At 35.9% G+C, this 23408-nt stretch overlaps 1 protein-coding gene across 7 annotated transcripts in view; it reads right to left on the reverse strand.

The window, feature by feature from the left end:
* GRIK1 (glutamate ionotropic receptor kainate type subunit 1) overlaps window positions 1-23408 on the reverse strand; it is a 426140-nt gene that overhangs the window by 20150 nt on the left and 382582 nt on the right. For 6 of the 7 annotated variants that reach the window (XM_033418174.2, XM_004264500.3, XM_033418170.2 and 3 more), the window contains 3 exons: window positions 19762-19880; window positions 15461-15678; window positions 2745-2970 (listed from right to left, as the gene is read on the reverse strand). In XM_033418174.2, the coding sequence (XP_033274065.1) occupies window positions 2745-2970; window positions 15461-15678; window positions 19762-19880 (563 nt within the window). Of the gene's footprint in view, window positions 1-2744; window positions 2971-15460; window positions 18064-19761; window positions 19881-23408 lie in introns of those variants that run through there. The other variant, XM_033418172.2, reaches the window with a different exon arrangement.

Genomic DNA, 23408 nt, shown 5'->3' on the forward strand with positions numbered 1-23408 from the left:
ATTTTTTTTGTTGTTGTTGCTTAAATGGACTGAATGACATTGGAAGTGATTTATTACAAGTCACTTGAAAAAAATACATATGTATATCACGGATCTTCCTGAATAGCAGCTGATCTTTCTTAAAGAGTCAATTCATCATAGAAGAAACATCTCACAAATTTATCCAACAGCTGTATTCCCAATGGATGTATTCTCTCTGAGGTCTGCCATCTGTTCCAATTATTCCTTCATTGTTTTAGTTTTAAAAGGATGACAGGTTTATAACCACTATGAAAAATTCCTGGAGTGTATTTCTTTTCATCTAGGGAGGGGGAAAAACTCTTCAACTTTGGAATTTGTATGTCAGAGAATGCATGACGTTGGCAAAATGTAGACTGAACTGGAATATTCAAATCTCTTAATATCATATTATATAAAATATAGTGATACTCATCACAGGGTCAGCCTCACTCACATGGAGTCAGAGTCATTTTTAAAGTGCTGCATTAATTTAGGAGTGTTTCTGAAAGGACCCCTTGATGCTTCCCCATTCCTCACCAATATTCCAATATTTTAACTTTAGAGTTGTATTTCATTCAGTAGAAGAAATGCCTATTAAAAGTCTCATATTATAGTGTAAATATTCTCAGAAGAAGTGGTACACATTGTAATTTTCTATCGTTACTACCAGACTGGAAATTTGGTGGGCAAAGAGGGGAATTAAAAGGTGGTGGAGATGGAGCTGAGGATGGAATGGTAAAAGTACAGTTTTCAACTTTATAATTTAATCTAAAGATGGTTTCATTAAGAAACTATAGTTGTTTTTTCTAAGACACAAAATATATTACAATCAATCATAAGGTCTTGATTTGGAAAAGATTCAGGAAAAGGCACCCAATCCTGGTGTTCTTGTCTGACTCATGGTTCATTTAACTAAAATCAGCAGTGATGGGATATTAAAAAATAACATGTCTAGCTTCTTTCTCCAGTCTTAAAAAAAAAAAAAAGGAGAAGGGTTGTTGCTTGTGAGCTATTGTGAAGTGGTGGAAGGAGGGTTATAAAAAAAAATAAAAAAATAAAATGAGGTGATAAAGCCTGGTTAGGGAGATAGGACATTGTTTCTCAAATCAAAAAGAAGCATAGTAACCTTTTAGTTAGTGTATAACAATCACACTGAGTTCTCTGCAGAGCACACCGACTTAGTTTTAGGAGAGCTTACCACTTGAGAAAAAAATGTACACTTCATTTGCAATACTGGCATTTTCATCAGGAAAAATTATTGGAAATAAAGGGGCAAGAAGGTAGTTACAGGTTGCCTAGCCCAATCATTCTGAAGATTTATTTAGAGGACATACATAACAACTTATTTAGAGGAAAAGGAGATTTTACCCAATTGATATAAGTTAATTTCTTTATAGCATATATTTCTAGCATCAGATAGATTACATGGAGTGAAATTAGTTATGTATTCATGTTCAAAGGTGGAGAGAGTTGACCTTCTTTACCTGGTTAATCAAATTAGTATTGATCAAAAGTTGAATATGGGCTACATATTCTTTTTTAAAAAGTAAATTTATTGCCAAATTAAGCCATCAGGCGTATTCATGTAAAATATGATTTTTTTTTCATGAAAAATAGAAGATCTGATAATGTTGGGCTCTAATTCCCACAGCTACTGACCTGAAAGGCATTTGCCCCCTTTAGATGAGTATGTTGTCTCTAATTCTCCATACTTGCTACCATTCCCTACTGCTTCTTCAAACAAACAAGCTTTATTCAATTATACCTGCTTGGCTTCTGTAAGCATTTGAGTTTGCGATCCCTGTCTAGTGTTGAGGGAACTGGATAATCCCTTTCAACAGGTGAAAATAATAATATACCTTGGGTCCTTAATTATCTGATTTAACTGTAACTATGATTTCTTACTGGACTAACCCAGTGGTCTAAGATGGCCTCCAATTCCTCCCCTTGGGAATGCTTATCAGAAAATTACTGATGACTCACTTGAGAAGAGCAGATTGCTACCATATCAGAACCTTATACAATACAGTTTCTGTAGTGAGGGAAATAGAGAGTTTTCTATAGGGAGGTCATTGTCCCTTGAATACAGAATATAGTTCTATATCCCAGACATGCAAGAAGAACTAGCTGTGTGGGTCTGTATGCCTACAAGGTAATAATATCCTTAGATTGAGCAGTGGTACAAAATCAAGGACTAGGAATATTTGGAGATTTTATTAATGATTGAATCTGACATATTGCCTGAGCAAATTATAATTTAATCTTAATCCTTTTTCTTCTGACAGATATAGTTTTGCTTTTCTATCTATTTACATAGAACACTAGCTCTTTAACTTTGTCATCTATATGTATAGTTAATTTTGTTGTATTCTAATATAATTTAAGATAGAAAAAACTATACAGGCATATATAGGAACTGAAGAAAATAATGAGAAGAGTGTTAATTAGGAAGATATTCTTTTAACAATATTTGGGGTAAAATAAAATCTATGTACTCAAATGTATATGCAATGGTAGAACTTGAAAGAAACAATGAGTTAAAAGTTTATTAGGTTAAATATCTTGGAATCTTCAATTCAGAGCATGCCTATGATCTGTACTGTCATTTCCCTTATTTATTAGTCCACTGAAGACATTGTAGACTTTCTCAGAATGTAGAGTAGATATCTCTGAGCCCATTCCTTTCTATACTTTGTAACTGACATTGCCCATCTCAGTCTTTGCTACTGCCTTGCCTCTCTTACCTATAGGTGTTCCCACTCCATAACCTTTGGAGTCAATGAGGCCCCCGATCTGAGTGAGGTTACAGTTTCTCTGCGTCACATACTCAATGTTGGTGGACTCCATCAGCAAGGCATAGTCAGTGGTGAGCACACGTTGGATGCCCTCATCACTGTTTTTGACCAGGGCAGTCTGCTGCCTGCTACTCATGAAAGCCCACATCTTCTCGTAGGTGGATATCTTCGATTTCTGCAGGGAAAGAAAGCACACCCACCAGCAGAGAGTGCTGAGAAAATATGTCCTAAAGCTATTCAAAACTCCTGGGGTTCAAATAGCATAGGGAGGATTCTTTCTCTTTAGGTAGGAAACCGGTATTGATGATCCTGGGACTTCAGTTTGGTAGTTGAAAGGAGCCCAATTCACTATAGGAAAACCTTTGGAGGCACTGAGGCAGCTGTAGAGGAAAAAGAGATCTTACCCAACTGATGTAAGACATTGCCTCAAGATCCTTTGGCTGATTTCAGTAGGGAAGAAAGAAGATTAGTATCAATGACAACATTTGCCTAAGGAACTCTGGCCACTTAAGAACAAGTCCTCAAGACCCACTAGGCCAAGGGGTGACTAGATCACCCTAAGACTCTACTCATTTTTTCCATTGCCTTCAACGACTTAACTTCAGTAGACATTGTTTTGCTTTTATCTTGTATGTAAGTTTTAATACCTGATCCAACATTCCTTTGCAGGGGACAGCCTTGGGATAAATCACATACCTTCTCTGCTTTATTTATGAAAGAACTGCCAATTACTCTTATCTTTTCTAGAAAACTTAGAGTGCAAATGCTCTTTTCATATTAAATTCAGATCAGAAAACTCTTCCTACTATATTTTTATAAGCCTTTTTATATATACATTCAATTTTAAATTGCAATTATATTTTAGATAATGAGGACTGAATTTTCATTTGAAAGTGTTCATGATTTTGTCTTTTCCTTTATTCTTCAGCTTCTTGATTCAGTAATAAGCCATATATATGGTATATATTACATATGCATCTATACCTTCCACTATCTCATTATCTTACTTTCTTTGTTAAAATATACTGCCTAAGTTTTCATATTGCTTAGGTATAAATTTTCTATTCTTTTGAATAGTGATCTGTAAATAGTTTACATTTAATTCTGTAATTTCCATATTGTTCTAATTTTTTTCTGTATTTGTCTTCATTTGCATCAACACTCCCCTCCATTTATTTGGAAGATGGAAGAGATTATGAGAATTACTGATAATTCCAAGCTACTCCAGCTCTTGCGTTGTATATGGTACACACGTGCACGCACACACACACACACACACACACACACACACACACACGAGCTTCCTTGGAAGGCACAGAGCTTATCATCTCAGGAGTGCAAGGAAGTTTAAAACATGATTTGGGGCCACAGCAATAAATGGAATACCTGTGGAATAAACTATAGTGTGGTTATTCATGGTCAAGTGTTCCTGAAGGCTCATTCAGTTCCGAACTCTATTTAAGACCTGGGTTAACGCTGTAGGCTTTATGAGTTAAGGGAGGGCAGATAGCTTTATTTTGGATTGTTAGGTATTTGAAGAACCCCTTGAGAAAGGTCTTGTGAGACAAATAGCAATTCAATATACAGTACCTTATAGATACTGGTATTTTATGGAAACCATTTTGTCATGATTAGGCCCCTGTGAATTACTCCTCATCCCCACAGATATCTGAAAGTTGAGGTTCATGTCTCCATTGAAAAGGTATGTTTTGAGGTAGGGTTCAATGCCTCATTTGTTGGGTAATTTTAGCCTGGAAGAGTCTGTTAATGCTAAATTTATAATAAAGAGCTACTTGTACAAGTGCACGGAGGTCAGTCTGTCTTTTGGCAGTAAACGCACTGCTGGGAAAATTATTCTTCTACCAGGAAACTACCTTAAGGGAAAATAATTTTCTTAGAATTATGAAATTTTATGGTTGATGGAAACTTTAGAAATTGGCTCATTCATGCTGTTTACACAGAGGGGGAAATTTTGGTACAGAAGATTTGGAGAGTTCATGAAAATCACAAAACTCGTTAGTATCAGAGCTAATACTGGACCTCTGGACCCCTAACATCTAATTCAATGTTCTTTCCACTGTACTATGCTGATTTTGGGTAGTGCTACCAAGTGGGATTAGTATGCACTCATACCAGACGTGGCTCACCATGTTGGCACTTGACAGCCCTCAAAGTGGTCTACATTCTTGGAACCGTATCCATTAATCATGTTCTTTTTCTTTTTAATTTTTTTTATTATTTTATTTTTGGCTGTGTTGGGCCTTTGTTGCTGCGCATGGGCTTTCTCTAGTTGTGGCGAAGCACGGGTTTCTCATTGCAGTGGCTTCTCTTGTTGTGGAGCACAGGCTCTAGGCACGTGGGCTTCAGTAGCTGCAGCACTTGGGCTCTGTAGTTGTGGCATGTGGGCCCTAGAGCATGAGGGCTTCAGTAGTTGTGGCTCACAGGGTCTAGAGCACAGGCTCAGTAGTTGTGGCACACGGGCTTAGTTGCTCTGCAGCATGTGGGGTCTTCCAGGGCCAGGGATTAAACCCATGTCCCCTGCATTGGCAGGCGGATTCTTAACCATTGCGCCACCAGGAAAGTCCCTCATTAATCATGTTCTTGGTGCCACCACAATATCCAAGAGCTACAGAACTTCTAAAGTCTTACTCTCAATTTCTTTTATCTCATCACAGCTTAGTAACACAATGTTCCCTGAGTCAACACGTTTGTGTTGACCACCACACGTTAACTAGCACTGCTCTGTGGAGCTGAAGGTCATGGATTTAATTCAACCACACTTACTTCTTCCTTTTTGGAGTAGAAGGTTGTTCTTGGCTTGAACTGCCTGAGGTACTGGAAGAGAAATCTAGCAGGCATGGAATTTGAACCATTGAACAGCAGAACTTTTTCTAAGAAAATGATCACTTGGAGGACTTGCTCAAGTTGAAGGTATAGGGAACATTCTAAATTTCTTCGACACCCTCCTATTATTTTTGCTCCAGTCTAATAATGGTAAACATAATGGGACAGAGAATAGCACCCTTCTGCTTTTATTTAAAGTTCTCTTTCATCATTTAGAAAGTTTGCTGTTGTGGGGATCCATTGTATTCTACATTTGAAATTATAGACTGTTTGACAAGCTGGGGAGCTTAGATAAATAGGAAGACCCAGAATGTGGCTAAGGAATAACCTTTTTAACAGTTAAAAATATCTGTAGATGGCTTAGGATATGGTGAGTTTTCTACTACTGGAAACGTACAAGAAGAATTTCATGGATGGATGAGTTTCACTTAAGGATCCTTCAACCCACAGGTTCTACTCACTAGACCAACCTTTTCATATTACTTATGCAGGTCCTGACTTCAAGGACAGTTAAGTGCCACCCAGGGGTCATATTGGTTAGTGAAAGAACCAATACAGAGTCATGGCCTCTTTCCTCCTTATTCTTGAGTTCCATCCACTGTCAAACCATGTTCTGTAATGTTTATTTTTTGTTTGGTCAAAAAGTACTATTCTAAGAGTAGTTAAATTAGATTTATTTCTTTTTAATAGACTTTTTAAGACAGATTTTAATAATTCTTAAAAATAGAAGCATACTTCATGGGACATTATCATAAATATTAAAAGACTTAGCAAACCATTTGAATGACAGTGTGGATGTTTCTGCACTTGTAAATCTTCTATAGTCTCAGCCTGCTAAATTGCTCTAAATGATATATATTTAAAAAGAAGAAACAGTGATTGCAACTTATTTCACTGAATATGTCAAACGTGAATTAGAATATTTGTAAAGTACTCTGAGCTTCTTATCAAAAGTCACAAAAACTGAAAAGTCCTCATTTATTAAATCTGAAATCATCCAGGTTTTTTTTTTTTTAATCCTAGAGGAGAGTCAAGGTTAAATGCATTTACTTTGTCTGGTTAAACCTGATTATGTGGCTATTCTGATGCTGATGAAATGTTGGCAAAGAATAAACATTCTTTTCATCTAAAATCTGTTATAAGGGAGTATTACTGTATCACCATCTGATGACTGTTGTTTATTTCTCTTTTTTCTCCCATAATGCATGCAAGTTAAACACTCAATGGGAAATAATTTACAACGGGTCTCTGTGCAGTTAAAAACTATTTATTGAAAATAGTAATAATAACCAGCATGTGCAGTGTTTACTGTGTGCCCAAAACTATTCTAAGCACTTTGCATGTATTAATCTATTTAATCTTCACAGTGTTCATATGAGAAAGATACCATTATTATTTCTCTTTTACAGATGAAGAAACAGAATGCCACATAAAGAAATGATGAAGCCAGGATTTGATCCCAGCAATCTGGCTCCAGGGTTTATGTTCTTAACTAATAGGGAATCAACTGTTTGTTTTAATACACAGAACATCAAACTTATGACTCGGCTAATGTTTTAACATCACTGACACATTTTCTTAAGAAATAATTTCAGTAAATAGCTGTGGCATCTTTTCTATTATAACTAGAGCTGCTGAAAATCTTGTAGTCATGACACAATGCATGGAAACAATTTATATGAATTTAGACAGCTTATATTTGTTTAGACAAAAAAATTAGACAGTGTTTTAGGAAGTGCAACAGTTGGAACCTGGAAGGAAATGTAGATATTGTTTATATTTTTCCTTATTTTGTATTTCATATAGTTCCATTGTTTTCAGTTTCAGGGTTTCTGCTATAACAGGAAAAGTATGTGTAAATTCTGGAGTGTAATACAATCTTAAGACTGATAGAACCTGCATTTTATAGACATATCCCTCTAATATTTCATTTTTACTGAAATAAACATTATTTAACACATTATTTCTTCAACCAGGTTATAGGGCTTCTACAGTAAAGATGTATAATCCTATTATTCAGTAGAATGAACAACTGTGCAATTCTGCTTCAGACCAACATGCTTAAAGATTTTATATAGATACCTGTTTATATGTTTATTTTTACATATATCCATACCCCACACATATACACTGAAGATAGATTATTGATATTTGATTTTTGTTATCTTGTCAAAAATGATCATATAAATATGGTAAATATATGCTATTGAACAAATAAAACATCAAATATAATTACATTTTAAAATCTGATCTCCAATTCACTTTACATAAATGCCGATTTTAAAAAAAAACACAACACCTTAAAAATCAGTCAAAGACATGGAAATCAGCCATGTAGAAATCCAGACGTGTAAAGCAGATATATCAGAGGTGAATAGTTGCCTTAAAAGCAACCATTTCCTCTAACACAAGATTAGATCTATCATTTCATGAAATAATAAATTCTCATGGACATTTAGGTTGTTTCCATGTCCTGGCTATTGTAAATAGTGTCCATGAGAATTTATTATTTCATGAAATGATAGATCTAATCTTGTGTTAGAGGAAATGGTTGCTTTTAAGGCAACTATTCACCTCTGATATATCTGCTTTACACGTCTGGATTTCTACATGCCAGGACATGGAAATAACCTAAGTGTCCATTGACAGATGAATGGATAAAGATGTGGCACATATATACAATAAAATATTACTCAGCCATAAAAATAAATGAAATTGAGTTATCTGTAGTGAGGTGGATGGACCTAGAGTCTGTCATACAGAGTCAAGTAATTCAGAAAGAGAAAAACAAATACTGTATGCTAACACATATATATGGAACCTAAAAAAAAAAAAAGGCTCTGAAGAACCTAAGGGCAGGACAGGAACAAAGACACAGACATAGAGAATGGACTTGAGGACTTGGGGAGAGGGGAGGGTAAGCTGGGACGAAGTGAGAGAGTGACATTGACATATATACACTACCAAATGTAAAATAGCTAGTGGGAAGCAGCCACATAGCATAGGGAGATCAGCTCTGTGCTTTGTGACCACCGAGAGGGGTGGGATAAGGAGGGTGGGAGGGAGATGAAAGAGGGAGGGGATATGGGGATATATGTATATGTATAAATGATTCACCTTGTTACACAGCAGAAACTAACACACCATTGTAAAGCAATTATACTCCAATAAAGATGTTAAAAAAAATTCTCATGGATTTAAAAAATATGATTTAATTTTTAAAAATCACTTTGAAGGAAGACTCTCAGATGAAAGCATTTATACTATATTGAGGGGCCTGTGTCTTTCAAATGTATATAATATGATCATTGCAGCTGATTTTGCTCTTATCTTGAATTGATAGAAAGTTATGACATCTGCAGAATTTCCTAGGCTATAAATTCATGTGTTCCCTTTTAAAAAAATTCCCTCAGTGGGATTTAAACACCTTGCTAAAACATTTTTCATGTTTTTATCCTGTCTAAAGATTGGTCCATTACAGGCAATATAACAGGCTTTGAAAAAGGTTAACTTTAATTGACCTCATGGATTTCTCCCTAAACAAATACATTTTTAAACTATAGGGACTTAACATTTTGGACACTGAAGGTAAAATTAGCTAGATCTTTCAAACATCAGCTAATAGCTCTTATGTGAAGCGTGCCTTCCTATACAGAGAAGTTTGTGAAATGTCTTTCATTTTGTGCTTCACTATATGACTATTTTTGTCTGAAACTTGTCTCCCCATAATGGCTTATTGCTTCACATCCACTGGTGCAGTGCTCAGTAACTTTCTTGAAATGTCTTTTGGGTTAATGATAGCACCTAACCACTCTCTGGAAGGAGGTTATAAAGGTTAGAGAGTCCATTCCCACAGCTGGTCCAAAGTCCCCAGACCATGAAAGCCAGTAATGACAAGTCTGTTACGATTTTTTTAAACCTATTTTATTCAAGTCATTTTAGACTGAATCATGATCTAATCTGTGTAATCCTCTGACTTGGGTCTGAGAGGATAGTGATTTTTTACAAGGCAAGCTTCTACTGAGAAGCATTTCTTACATGAGTATTTCCTACCATTCTGGCTCACGGGGACTTCTGATGTTCACACCACTTCTTGTCTGCACAAGGCATGCTACTTAACCACATGTTGCATTGTGTTTAACAGGTCTGTGTGCATCTTGTTTCTTTATTGCTATTCAGGTCTTCAAGCCTTGAAAAAGTTTATATCTCCCCCTTCCTATCTCTTACAGTGACAACCTCAAAAACTGGTCAAATTGGAGATCCTGGAAAAAATATAAATTAAACTGAACTGAGTTGAACTGCCTTATTCTGCTTCTCAGCTGAATTCTGAGGGCAGCCTCACCATCTGTTGCTTATCTACCATCTGGAAGTAGTTCTTCTGCTAATTCCTATATGTGCTCAGCAAAGCTTCCAAGGACTGAGGTCTTTGTCTGACTTGGCCTCTGAAAGTCTTTGAGATTTGGGGCACTGGCACTCTCTCTGGACTTTTCTGTCCAGTAGCAGAAGGCACACCTCCCAGGATCAGTAAGGAAGCTGAACAAAGACCAAACTAGAGTTTTTTTTTTTTCTTAATTCAGAAAGTTGAAAAAAGTAGGACTAATAGCTAAGAGTAAGGGTTGGATGTTAATGGTGATGATGTTTTTGGTGAGAATTATAATAATATTTAACATTTTTCCCTTTTTTATTTAACATTTTTATTGTTGCAATTTGCCATATAGTATTATAAACACACTACCTCTATTAAGTTATTTATTTCTTAAAATAATATTTTGAGCTAGATATTATCCTCAATTTACAGACAGGAGAATTGAGGTACAAAGGGTTTAAATAACTTACCAAGGTCTACATAGCTAATAAGCAGTAGTGTCAGAATTTGAACCCAGGTTCTAGAACAAAACTTTACTGTAAGTTTTAATTTATATCACAGCATTTTATTATAGTCATAACTCCTGAGAAGACTGGCTGGTATCCCTAATCTCTGAACAATGAACCAAAACCATTATTTCACTTGGATGATGGTTTGCAAGAGACATTGAGAAATCTCTTTTTTCAGGCCTCAAATGGTTCTTAAGCTTTTACATGATAATCCTTTCTTCAGCTGGGAAAAAAAAATGAGTTGATAAACTATCACTGTGAAATCAAAGTTTGGGCTATTCCATTTATCCATAAGTGTAATTAATAGAATTACAAAGAGAAAAAACAATTTTTGCACATGTCCTACTTTTTATGAGACGTGGAGAAAATCAGTGCCTTAGTGCTCCATATTAAAAGCAAAAGTTGTAGTTGGATGCCGTTGCTGTCAATGTTCTTGGGTATAAAAGAGGAAATGGCCTTAGGAAATCTGTCCCCAAGTTGTGTCCACAGAACTTGACTGTGACCTGACTATTCTTTGTATCTCTTAAGATGCTGAGGGTGGTCTCAGACAGTGCGGAGGGCAGGAAAAGCCTTTATCATTTAAGATTTTGAAACAATTGAAAGGACCAAGCAATTCAGCAGCAGAGAGATGAAAAACCAATATAATTAATATCATATTATTAATTACTATTATCCTGAGTAGAAAATCAAAGGTAGTTTGTTAAAAATTCTCTTAAATGAAGTCTCTTGAAGTTCTGAATTATTGGTATACTGATTTATAAAAATATTCTATTTAAAATTATTAGCCAAGGACAAATAAATGGTCCCCTGATATTTGGAGGATCTCCTAAAATATCTTCAACAGTCCTTGGACAGTTGATGAAACACTCCGCCTCTCTTTAACTTTGACCCAGTAATTGGTCTACTGGTGAATGACACCCTTTCACCAAATAGACGTTATCATCCGTAGGGTGCAGATGACCTTGAGGAAGTGTAATGTTTAATAAGCATCATTGACTAAGTGCCCTTAGCCACAAAACTTAAAATTGTTCTTTTCTTCATGGGCATCAGCCAGGATCTTGAGGTGTCCATCTGTAAAACTTTGTGAATGTATGTGTAATTGAATTTACGATTTAATCTCAGTTCTTTGCGTAAATACAGTCCCTGGTGATCACTGTGTTGTTCTACATACAAATGACTCAATGAAGGAAAACTGTTTCAGCTTCCCTTGTCTCAGACATGTAGTACCTTGACCCAGCAGTTGCTTAATAAATGTCAGTTTATTCCCTCAGCCTTGCCTGAATTCAGATGATGGATAGTGAAACCTCAACTGAGCTATTTAAAAAACAACAACAACAACTTTTTTTATGTTGAAAATCAAATATCCAAATCTGAAATCTAAGGTCTTGTTCTCTGCAAGAATGACGAAGTCTAGAAAAAAAAAGTCAATGGCTTTGGATGGAAATTTTAGTGAGCAACTTCTGGTCACACTTTTCAAGCAGAGCTTTCACTAAAAACATCCCTCAATTGTGACCAAGAGACCACATATGAGGAGTTAGTGTATTTTGTTTGTTTATGGATTTTGGTAACTTCCATAGTCCTTTCCTCCTTGCGAATGCCTATTCTTCAGCTGTAAAACAACTTAGAGTCATCTTGAAAGCAAAGAGACAGGTTCACCATTTGGATGTGCCAAAGGGATATTTTTGGGGTACTGGGGGGACAAAAGCACTTTAGTTACACTGTGTGTTGGAAAAGTGCTTCTTATTAGAAGTTCCCTTGTGATTGAATGCAGCTGGGACCCATGTGAGCAAGGCTTATGCCCCAATAGTAGATCAGAATGTGCTAGGTTAGACCAGGCAAAGGCAGCTTTCCTTATTGATTCAACAGCGTAAGAGAGGATACTGTCTTTGATTAAGAGAGAAAGGGAGGGAGGGAAGCCTCAATGGCAGTGATACATTAATGTAGAGCCAGGTCAAAACTGAGTCCTTGTGACCTTAACTGCTGTCACTCAGTGACAGGGTAGAACTACCCTGAGAGGTAAAAGGCTGGAACATTTCTTTCCCTTGCAGAATAATCCAGCTTAAAAATGCTGAGTGCGTATCCCTCTGAAGCTTTCTGACAGCTTGCCTCCCTCAAGGGGAAAATTAAATCGGATTTAGTCCTTGTTCTCTTTTTGCAAATAAATTCCTTCTTGTTGCTAGGCTACAAGATAACTTTTAAATCGAGGAACATAGGACAGTGTCTCTTCCTCTGTGGATCTCTATGTATCGTTCCTGCTATGGTCTGAATGTGTCCCCCCAGATTCATATGTTGAAATCCTGATCCTCAAAAATGATGGTATGAAGAGATGAGGCATTGGGGAGGTGTTTAAGTCATGAGAATGGAGCCCTTATGAATGGGATTAGTGCCCTTATAAAAGAAGGTCCTGTGAGACCCATGCCCCTTCCACCATGTGAGGACACAGCATAAAATCTGTGACCTAGAAGAGAGCCCTCATTCAACCATGATCTTGACTTCCAGCCTCCAGAACTGTCAGAAATAAATTTCTGTTATTTATAAAGTACCCAGTCTGTGGTGTTTCGTTATAGCAGCCTGAACAAAGATACCTCCTCACCTCCCTTCTTTCCTCCTTCTCTCTTTTTCTCCTCTGATAGAACCCATCTCTCTTAGATTTCAGTAGTGTATTTGTTCATTTATTAAAAACATGTTTTCTGAGTGCCTACTATCTCTACTATGTACCTACTATGTGCCAGGTACTGTTTTAGGTTCTGAGGATATAATGACAGACAAAAGAGACCAATTGTCTACCCTCAAGGAGGGTAGAACTTCTAGAACTCCCTGAAGTTTGTCTGAACACTGACTCTTTCATCAGTAGCTTTATAAATTTGTGGCAAGTTATTTAACTGAGCTATACCTCATTTTCCTCATCATACAATGGGGATAATCTTAGCTCTTAACTCAGTTGGCTTTGATAAGGATAAAATGAAATACTGTATGTAAAGCATTTAGGAACAGAGTGTGCAGTTATGAGCTAGTACAGTTGCGAGATTAGCATAGAATTATTTCAGGGAAATGCAATATCCAAGTACACCCAAGTCACTCTAGGGTCCTGCCAGGAAATGTGGGAACCAGCACTCTTTATATTCAAAGGTATGTGAACAGAGACAAATTAAAATGAGATTAAAGGATACTTTGTGAATACACTGATTGTTTTCACAGTGGCGAAGTCAGATCTATGGCTTTTTCAAAGGGTAGCCTCTCCCTCTTTTATATTTATAATGTGCATCTTAGTAGTAGTAGAATCTTCTCTACCTCTACTCGCCCATTTCCCAATACTTTAAAACTTTTTGATACTGGTGAAAGAGGTAAATCATTTCAGATATGTTTTTCAGACATACTCAGTTCTCTTTGGCAGTGTCTCTCTGTCCTATATGCCTTGCAGGTAATTTTCCTAGTTTTTGACAAGTGTTGTGATGAATTACTAGCTGTGGGTAACGTGTTTCTTTACAGTACTGATTTTAGGAAAATTCAAGCTTTCAGAAAGTTGGAAAGCCATACGTTTAATGTAATTTGTCCTGAAAACAACACTTGTCCAAAGAAGAAAGAATCACCACACTTTATACCTTCATTAAATCAATGTCATATTTCTTAAAATTAAAAAAAAGTTTAAAATCATCTTTTTTTTAACATAGAGGAAGAGAAAAATCCTAACTTTTTACATTACTCTTTTTTATAAAACTCTGGGTATAGTTTACTCCTAAAACAAGTAAGTTTTTATTTGTTTATTTATTATTATTTTAATGTTAAACTGCATTTACTGCATAAGTAATACATATTTTGGTGAAATAATACTGTTATACAAAGAAGTGTTCCCTTTTCTTTTACCCTTAGTTTTTTGTCTCTAAATAAATACTCTTCACAAGTCAAAGTAGTCCTCTCAAACCTTGGGTGACAACTTCATTTTCAGTAATCTGGATGTGAAACGTTGACAAAGGTGTTGTTAGAGTTTATTTTGGTTACAGTTGCTGTTTTCCTTTTTTTCACATGCACAAGTACCTCTTACAAGAAGGTTCTAGCCTGGCTGTGTCATAAACCAAGTGTGTGATTTTGAGCAAATAATTTAGCTTCTGTGGGTTTTGTTCTCTTCATGAGTAAGGTGAAGGGCTGAACTTTCTGATCTCTAAGGTTTTTTGTCATCTCTAAAGGTCCCTGGATCTATTAAAATCCATTTCCCCCCCATGGGAGATATAGTATCTGAGATTTGATAATAAAAGTATTGCAGCTTATTCCGTAAGCAAGGTGGAAATCAGTTTCATTACTCTGGGTAAGTAATTAAAAAGACTTGAACAACAAAATGCACTTGACACTAAAACCATATTGATTCTAACTTAACTCTCCTTTGGTACCTCGGGAGACACTCCAGGCTATCGGAAGGCTTCAGGCTACTCTGGGAGCACTGTCCCCATTGGTGCAAATGCAATATTAGACTGGAGTCCCCTGGGATACTTTTGGTTTTAATTTTCCAAATAAATACCAGTATCAACGCATTTACTTATCATCTGCTCCTGCCTCATCCAGTACAGAACAGGAAGAGCAAAACAAAGATATTCAAGCATTCTGATTGTCATAATTTCAGGTTAAGTAATCTTTACTTTTGTGGCTTCTATACATGAGTGATTAATTAATGGGTATAAAGACAAGAAAAGATATTGAAGATACTGACCTGTGGATCTGAGTGTACTCAATTGGGGATAGAGGGAATGATACCTAGATGGGCACTGAAGAAATTGTTTTATGTGACAGCTGAGGGTACCTAGGTCCCTTGCAATCAGATTTTGCCATTAGACATTTTATTTTATAAAAAAGTTGCCTAACATTTTTTTGGTTTTTTTTGGACAGACTCTCATTCCACAACCTCCTCCCCTCAGTATGAGATAACCGCTGAGAATATATTGTCAGTTCCTTACCTTGAAGAAGGTCATTGTTGATCCATCTCTGACTGCCCCATATTCTATCTTGGTTTGTTTTGCCAGGTCATCTGCTGAATCAATGGGGGATTCCATTCGCTCTACTGTCAAGAAGGCAGCCAGATTGGCAGTGTAGGATGAAATGATGATTAGTGTGAAAAACCACCATATCCCTCCAACTATTCTTGTTGATAGAGCTTTGGGCATCAACTCTGATCCTGTGATGGTATCGCCAGAGTAAGAGAGTTAAACAGTTAGGAGAGAAGGGAAGACCCATGATTTGACACTAACCTAGAGAGATAATGCATTTTTGTGACACAAAACTATAAATCTATCAAGGTTTTACTCTCTTGCGTGTAGGTGAATAGATGCATTTTTTTAGAAAATGAAGCAAAATCTAAGTGATCTTTTATCATTTATCAATGCTGCTGTTTAAAATGTGATTTATTGACATTTGAAGGCATTAAATGATTTTAACCCTAAGTTATTCTATGTTTAAAATTTATAGATAGTTTAGTTGCTTAGATTTGAGTTTGTTTGCTTGTTTCTGCTGAAAAGTCAATCCCAGACTTCTGGACTTTTCTTACTGTCTGATATGCATCTTATTGTTTGAAATAAAATGTTCTAGGTTGTACAACTGTGAAAGCTTTGAAATGCTAACTTACTTTTATTTAATCTTAAAGAATGAGAGAGACTTTCAAAAGATTAACATATCATGTCATTATCACATGTACTTTAATAAAACACTGGAGTTTCACAAATCAAATGAAATTGGATGCAGCCATATTTGACAGTAGATGAATCATTTTTTATTGCTTTATGTTACTTTTGAAGTCAAAATTATTTTTTTAAAGTAGATTCTTATTTAACTGAAAATAATATATTCACTGAAGAGGCAAATTTTGTCCTCAAATAAAGTACTATTTTTTAATTATACTTCAAAGACTGGCTGTTTTGCAGGTGGAAAGGGGCCTTTTCTGCTAAGAACATACATTTTAGATGTTATCAGATGATTCCTGATTATTTGTAAAAAGGTAATATAGAGGCATTTAATGTATTTACCAAAAAAACCTTTCTCTCTTAAAGAAAGGGTACATGTGTGAAGTTTACCTACACAAAGGACAAACATCTGTGAAAACTCTCTAGCTCAAAACTTTTGATCAAACTTATGGAAGGCCATAAATCCAACAGTAGAATCAAAAGGGACAGAAGGGTATATGCAGCACTTACCCCAATTTGATCAATTCATGGATGGATTTTTGGTTAATCTGCTTGCTTGAAATTCACCATTGGTTCTGTACTTAGCATTTCCTCCATGAAGTCAGAGGAATGTTAGAGTTTATGGGACCAGTTAAAAAGTGAAAGGGAAAAACCCTAAGTTAAAAAATCCAAAGTATGAAGTTCAGCAGGTGAATTACCTGGTTTAAAGGAGTCTTTCACTTTTCTGATTGGGTGTTTTGAAGTTTTGTAGTTAATGGCTTAAGATAGAAAGGGACATTGGAGTTTACGAATCTACAAATACATGAGTTTATGCTCAAGTTTAATCTATAAACAGATACAAATATTGCTCATGAAATCAAAGCCAGCTCATGGTAAGCAGATAAAGGTCGGCAGAGTTTCTTGGCCTTGAATTAGATGTATTCTTCTAAAGCTATTAGGTATCTTTGTGCTTTATTGTCTTTTAATGAGGTTAATGGCTTCACTGTGGTTTTTATTTCCTTCTTTTGTTTGTTTGTTTGAATTTGGGTGTGTAATAATACTCAGATTTATAACAGTTTTCATTAAATTGCCTCTAAGAATTTAGTAGAATAGTTTGTTGCTCTCTTGTTTTAATCTTTCAGTTTAATGGGATTTATATGTCTGTGGGTGTATGTGTGTGTTTAATGCCCAAGTTTGTTTCATATCTTTGTACTTCATTGATCTAGCAGCCTTGTGGTAGTGTGATATTATTTTAGATTTTTCGTTGGCTGTCATTAAAATACAATTTATTTCATAAAATAGCAGTGGGAAATAGGTAATATAGTTAGTAGATATATTTTCTTAGCTTATAGGTATAGATTTTCTGCTGTAAATTTATCCTTATTTTATTTGGCTGTATTTGTGAAAAGATCAGATTTTAATTTATTATTTGTATAATTATGTATTATATGGCAGTAAAACTGGACAGACGGATAAGCAGCTGTTGACATGTAATGATAAATTCACATCTATCACACTTTAAACTAATACATATTTATACTTTTGGATGAAGTGGTCTTGGAACTTAAAAATAATTTGTAGAAACCTACTCAGGTTACATTTCAAACCCCTGGTAGACGGTATGAATTATATTTCTCAACATTTCATCTTTTTAAAAAATTTCACACAATTTTGCGACTTTCATGACTCTCAACATTAATTTACATACTTAGAAATGACTTCGCTCAAGTAGAGATGATTTTTCTAAGTTCAGAATTCTAGAGTATGAAGTTATGAAAGTAATAAAAGTAGAATAAAACATCATTAGAAAATATTTAGGATGAGAGACAATACTTGCTGAAGTCTCTTTACTGCCATTTATGGCAGACATGACAGCCAATCCTGATCCAGACTTTGCTCACGCTCTGTAGAAAAGAGAAAGCCTGATCATCACATTAAAAAAGAAATTAAACAAAATGATTTCCAAGTGAGTACAGTGATAAGCTTCTGCTAACAAGAGCACAACAGTCAATACATAAGTTAGCTACCTGGTCCAATGCCACATGCTAAGGACAAATGCACTAACAGTCACCAGTACTGCAAATTTTTACATTTCAATATATGTTTCACCTGACAAATATTTAAAACTTCTTGAAAAACAAGCAGAGTCTGGTTGGGGTTGACTGTCACGTACCCAAGGTAGTGGTAACTAGCAGACACTGCATCCCACGGTTTGCTGTGGATGATGGGAAACTCCAAACAGGTAGAATATAAAAAAGAAATTTTAGGGGCGGGAACACTCATATGACAGAAGGCAGTCACAGTCATACGTACATGCACAGACTTGCCGTGTGCTCTATGAAACCCAAGTCTATATTTTTCTATTCTAATGGCACAGGAAGGCAAGCTGTAGGGAAGGAGGGGAGTCTCTCACTCTTTGAAAGTAATTGTTCACAAGATAAATTCCTTAAAAAGTAAATGCAGTGGTAAAGCAGTATATGTCATCTAATGAGTTTTCCTGCAGGATTTATAGTTCTGTGCTATGCTCTAAACTCATGCAAGTGATTTCTAGTAAATCAGGTGCTGTGTCTACACCTATTTGGCAGTGCCTGAATAAACTACACTTAATTGCATGATGAGAGGTTTTACTCACTCTCTTCAATTATTTTGTATTTCCACACTAGAAACCCTTGCTCTCTCTCCCTGGAATTTTTAGAGACAGACTATATACATTTCGAGTAGATGATAACAACTCCCTCATGAAAAGCCTTAGGGTTCACACCTAAGTAACAAACATCTTTAATATATATCCTAGTTGAAATTTCCTTTGCCAATTTATTTTGCAACTTGTTGTCAAATGAGCAGATATTCCAAACACAACAGCATCTGTGACTTATGATTTTCTTAAATAAATGCACTTATCTTGAGAATGGTTTTCTATACCATACATCTGGAATCAAAGCTGAGGAATATCCACAAAAGAGTTGGATTTCTTCCAAAGGTTAAAACAACTCACTCCTCCCTCCCCACCAAAATCAAAATCTTCCAAATCATAGAAAATGTATAAAATATATTACATTCCTATGGTTTGAATTTCATTTCCCCCAACTTCTCCAGTTTACTGTTGCTATGGTTACCAACTGATGGAGATCGTAAAAGGTTACTGGGAAGCTAAGATGAATCCCTGTAGGGTCTGTCAGAGTGGTAATTAGTTGACAGTTTTAAGTACTGTGAGCTATTGGAAGAATGTAAGTCAACCTAATTTTCAAAGGATTCAAACTTTAATCCTTTTCAACCTCTAACTTGTGAAGTTAGGAAAAGACTGATATCTCCATCTATGCCAATTTGTAAACAGTTTCTAAGATAATTTATCCCTTCCTTCTCTCTAGGAAAATTTGTGTTCATTGCTTGATAGTAAGTCTTATTTTAGATATATAGCAAAGGAGTTTCACTTCTGTCATATTTTTTTTTTATTTTTAGAACTGTCTAGGAAGCCGGGATCTATCTTTTTGATTCCTGAGATAGTTTTTAGCCTACCCTCTATCTTCTTGGTGGAATTTACCAGCATGAAAACCTGTCAGCAGACTGTGGGATGTGTGTGACAAAGATGCGCAACCTTGTACCTTGTTGCATGAGAGCTCCAACTCCAAACCAGAAACTGTTTAGTAAAGTAAAATTGTTTTCCACCACGTCTGAGTCAGGATTGCATGGGTGGGGGTTATACCACTCGTAGGGTGTAAACCTGTGGTAGTTAACAGAAACAGTCTGTAAACATGAGATAAATATATGTGGCACCAGTGAAAACCCACTGAACAATGCAGAACACCCAACAGCTAATGATGGACGCATCAAACCAAACAGTAGGCCATATTCATAAACTTACAGCTTTGGTGGGCAAAGTGCAAAGGAGACTTTAGACATTATATTTATCAGACTTCTGAGTTGTAGTCAAAGCCCGTTGGTTGTCTGGAACTGTACTCCACAGATCTATGTCTACTAAATTGTTCTGAGTTTTCACTCATTTCCATTTTACTGAACAACTAGATGGACTGTTAAAGAGAGGTTCACTCATCCCGAGTATTTACGCCACAAAGTAGCAATGACAGTGACACACACACTGTTGCATACCAGCTACAGTATCAAGATACTGTGTTGCTAGGTGCTGTGGAAGGCACAAAAACAGAGGGGTGACTGGACTTCAAGAGGTATCTATGGATAGAAGTTTAAAGGAGTCTGTGTGGTCTAGTGATTTCATAATGAATCAAAGGAGCTGCAAGTTTGAAACAATTAATAAACAAAAAGAATGTCTGGATTGGGATGTATTAATGCTTTTATGATTGTATATGGAGATAAAAATCACAATCCTTAAATGAAGAGATAAAGTTCAAACTTAGAAGTATCCTGGCCCAGGCACAGGGGTTCATTAGTGTTAAGGACACAGCATGTCTCAATGGAGAGTTTTAGATTCAGACACTCTAGATTCATTTTGAATTGTTTCTAGAACTATGAATTGTGGTCACCTGATCACCAACCCTCGTTAGTTAGGAAGTCAACCTTGAATAAGTAACTTAAGCTCACTGGCTTCAGTTTCCTTATTTTTAAAAAAGAGGGAATCCAGATATCTCTAGGGTGTGTTAAAATAAAAATTTGAGGAACTGAAGAGTTTTGGTTCTTCCTCTGTTTTCTAAACATCTGTCTGATCTCTACAGCCCAAGGAGCTCCCTGCTCTGTGGTTATATTTTAGGACTATCTTTCCAAGGGGCACTTATTTTTCCAAAAAGACATTAGCAGGTGCTCTGTAAAGTGATCTGGAAATGATTAAATGCAGTAGTCCTTAGCACTGGAAGCTTTGCCGTTTGCCATTGGGTCTTTTAATGCAAGCAGGAGTAATGTTAAAACACCATAAAGCCAATGAGAACATATGGAATGCTCTCCAGCCATAAGGTTTCAGCAGTAAACAATAGCAGGTTGCTGACACTTGGGGAGAGTTAGTATTAAAGTGAATACATTATCTAAAGCGAAAAGCAGGGCACACTGTGAATCATGCACAAGGAACTGGGCAGACAGTTCCTCTTAATGAAAAACCATTCTCTAAACCCCCAGACACCTTCTGAAAAGTATACAGCATCTCCTCATCAAGTCTTAGGGAGACTGGGATAACAGCCTTGTAGTTTATCCCCCAGTAATGGCATCTGAATCATGACTGCACCTTCTCCACAGCTGCAGGGCACACAGTGCAGGTTCCTGTGAAGCTTATGAATATAGCTTTAATTGACAATACCATGCCAATACATTTTAATTACTGTTTCAACAATATAATTAAGTTTTGAATTTATACTCTCTTATAACCATAGTAGTTTGCTGAGCTGAAGAACTGAATACCAATATTAATGAACCTACTAATTGAAGCAGTACACAGAGTAAAGATGCCGTTACTTAATATCATTGTCACTTGTACAATAATTAAAAAATATTAAGTGCAATAAATTAGGCAGATTATGCATTCAAAGGAAGGAGTTTTTCTAAACAGATCATAAAACCTGGCAACCACCAGCCCCCTGATATTCTGGCATTTCTCCCCTGTATATGCTCTGATGAATGAGATCACCACTTTTCTCTTTGGAATGCTGCATCTAACTTGGTCTTTTTTCAGCATTTCATACTTTGCAGTTCTAAGTGAACAATTAATCTAATTTTCTATGGCAAAAAAGAAAACTGTCTAAACAGCAATGTGATTCTGCCTGCTCTGCAGAGATATTTTAGATCCTTTCTCTCTGAGATTCTGAGTGACTTGGGGAGTATGTGGACTGAGGAATATTAAATAGTGATTTGATGCTGTGTTGTAAGACACTGACTTTTCGTAATGCAATAGACCTACCTGTTGCCTACCGGATGTAGATATTTCAGCTTGAAATTCCTAATGCCTGCTTAAAGATAGCTAGTGTGACAGTAATGTCAGCACCAGGAAGTCTGGGAGAAAGATTAATACATGACCCACACCAATGATATTCTGAAGCTGCTATCTTCAACTGATACTGATTTTTAGTGAAATGTCAGAGAAAGGGACAAATATGCTTAGAATTTATGTTAAAATTTGCACATAGAAGAGTAGCGTTACATTGAAATACAGAGGTTAATTTAGGTTTCATGTTTATATATGCCAGGCTTTTACTTGAATGGAAGATATAAAATGCTGGTCATACTGAAGATTTCTAATTAAGAGATTCTTTTTATGGCTGAGAATAGATATTAGGGTGTATCAAGAAGAGGGAGATCTATTCATCTTTTAATGGAGGAAGCTCTATTCGATCTCATAGCATAACTGTTGGGTTGGTATTATAACTGTAGAGTTATAGTCAAAGGTTTGCTTGATTTTTCTTTGCCAGAAGCCAACTTAAAAAATGTTCATTTTAAGAAGATGAGCATAAATTATAAGATGTAATCAGACATTATATTTGGATATTTGGTCTATCTAAATTTTGTGTTCATGATGGTTATAATTCCTTGGGATTAAATACTTTACAAAAAGTAATTAAAAAAATGTCAACCACAAAACAAAAACACTGACATGCACATTTGTAACAAGTCATAGTAACTAAAAAAATTATATGGCTTTCCTTAGTTTGTCTAACTTTATAAATTCAATTCACTTCAGCAAATGGTTTGTAAGTCTCTGTCTAGTGAGAACATTAGCCTAAATGCAGTGATGGGCTTTATTTTTCCCCTTTAAAAAGACAAGAAAGGATATATTTCAAAAAGCAAATTCAAAAGCCTCTCTAGAGCTAAAGATGATTAGGAAGTTAGCTGTTTTTCATTTCTATTTCACTAACTTTGAATGCAAACCACTAAGGTGGTAACAGAAAGTCATTTTACATATTAGCTTATGGATGCAGAGTGACCAAGTTCAAGCTATGATGGTGGGAAGTAAAAGTGAATTGGCACATTTATTTGATCAGGATTTTGTCTTTAGGAATCACCTCCAAAATATATTTAGTGGCTTTATGACGTAGAGGCAGGAATGGATTCAAAGGTGTGGAGAAGCTGAATGTAGCTGAGAGTACAATCCCCATGATAGTGCACTTGTACACTGCAGGGAGTTATTTTTTATATTTTTATATTTTCTATGTTTTACCACCATGCTGTTTGCAAGTTTGCATTTGATGCATGACATCTCCACTTCCCCAAGACCCAGAGTGAGAGGAAAGACAGTGAGAAGGGAGTGACAAGGAGAATAAGCTAAATAAAGAAGAGCTGGTTTATAAATGATACT

This window comes from Orcinus orca, chromosome 5 (genome assembly GCF_937001465.1).
Source record: "Orcinus orca chromosome 5, mOrcOrc1.1, whole genome shotgun sequence".
In the NCBI taxonomy this organism is placed as follows: Eukaryota; Metazoa; Chordata; class Mammalia; order Artiodactyla; family Delphinidae; genus Orcinus; species Orcinus orca.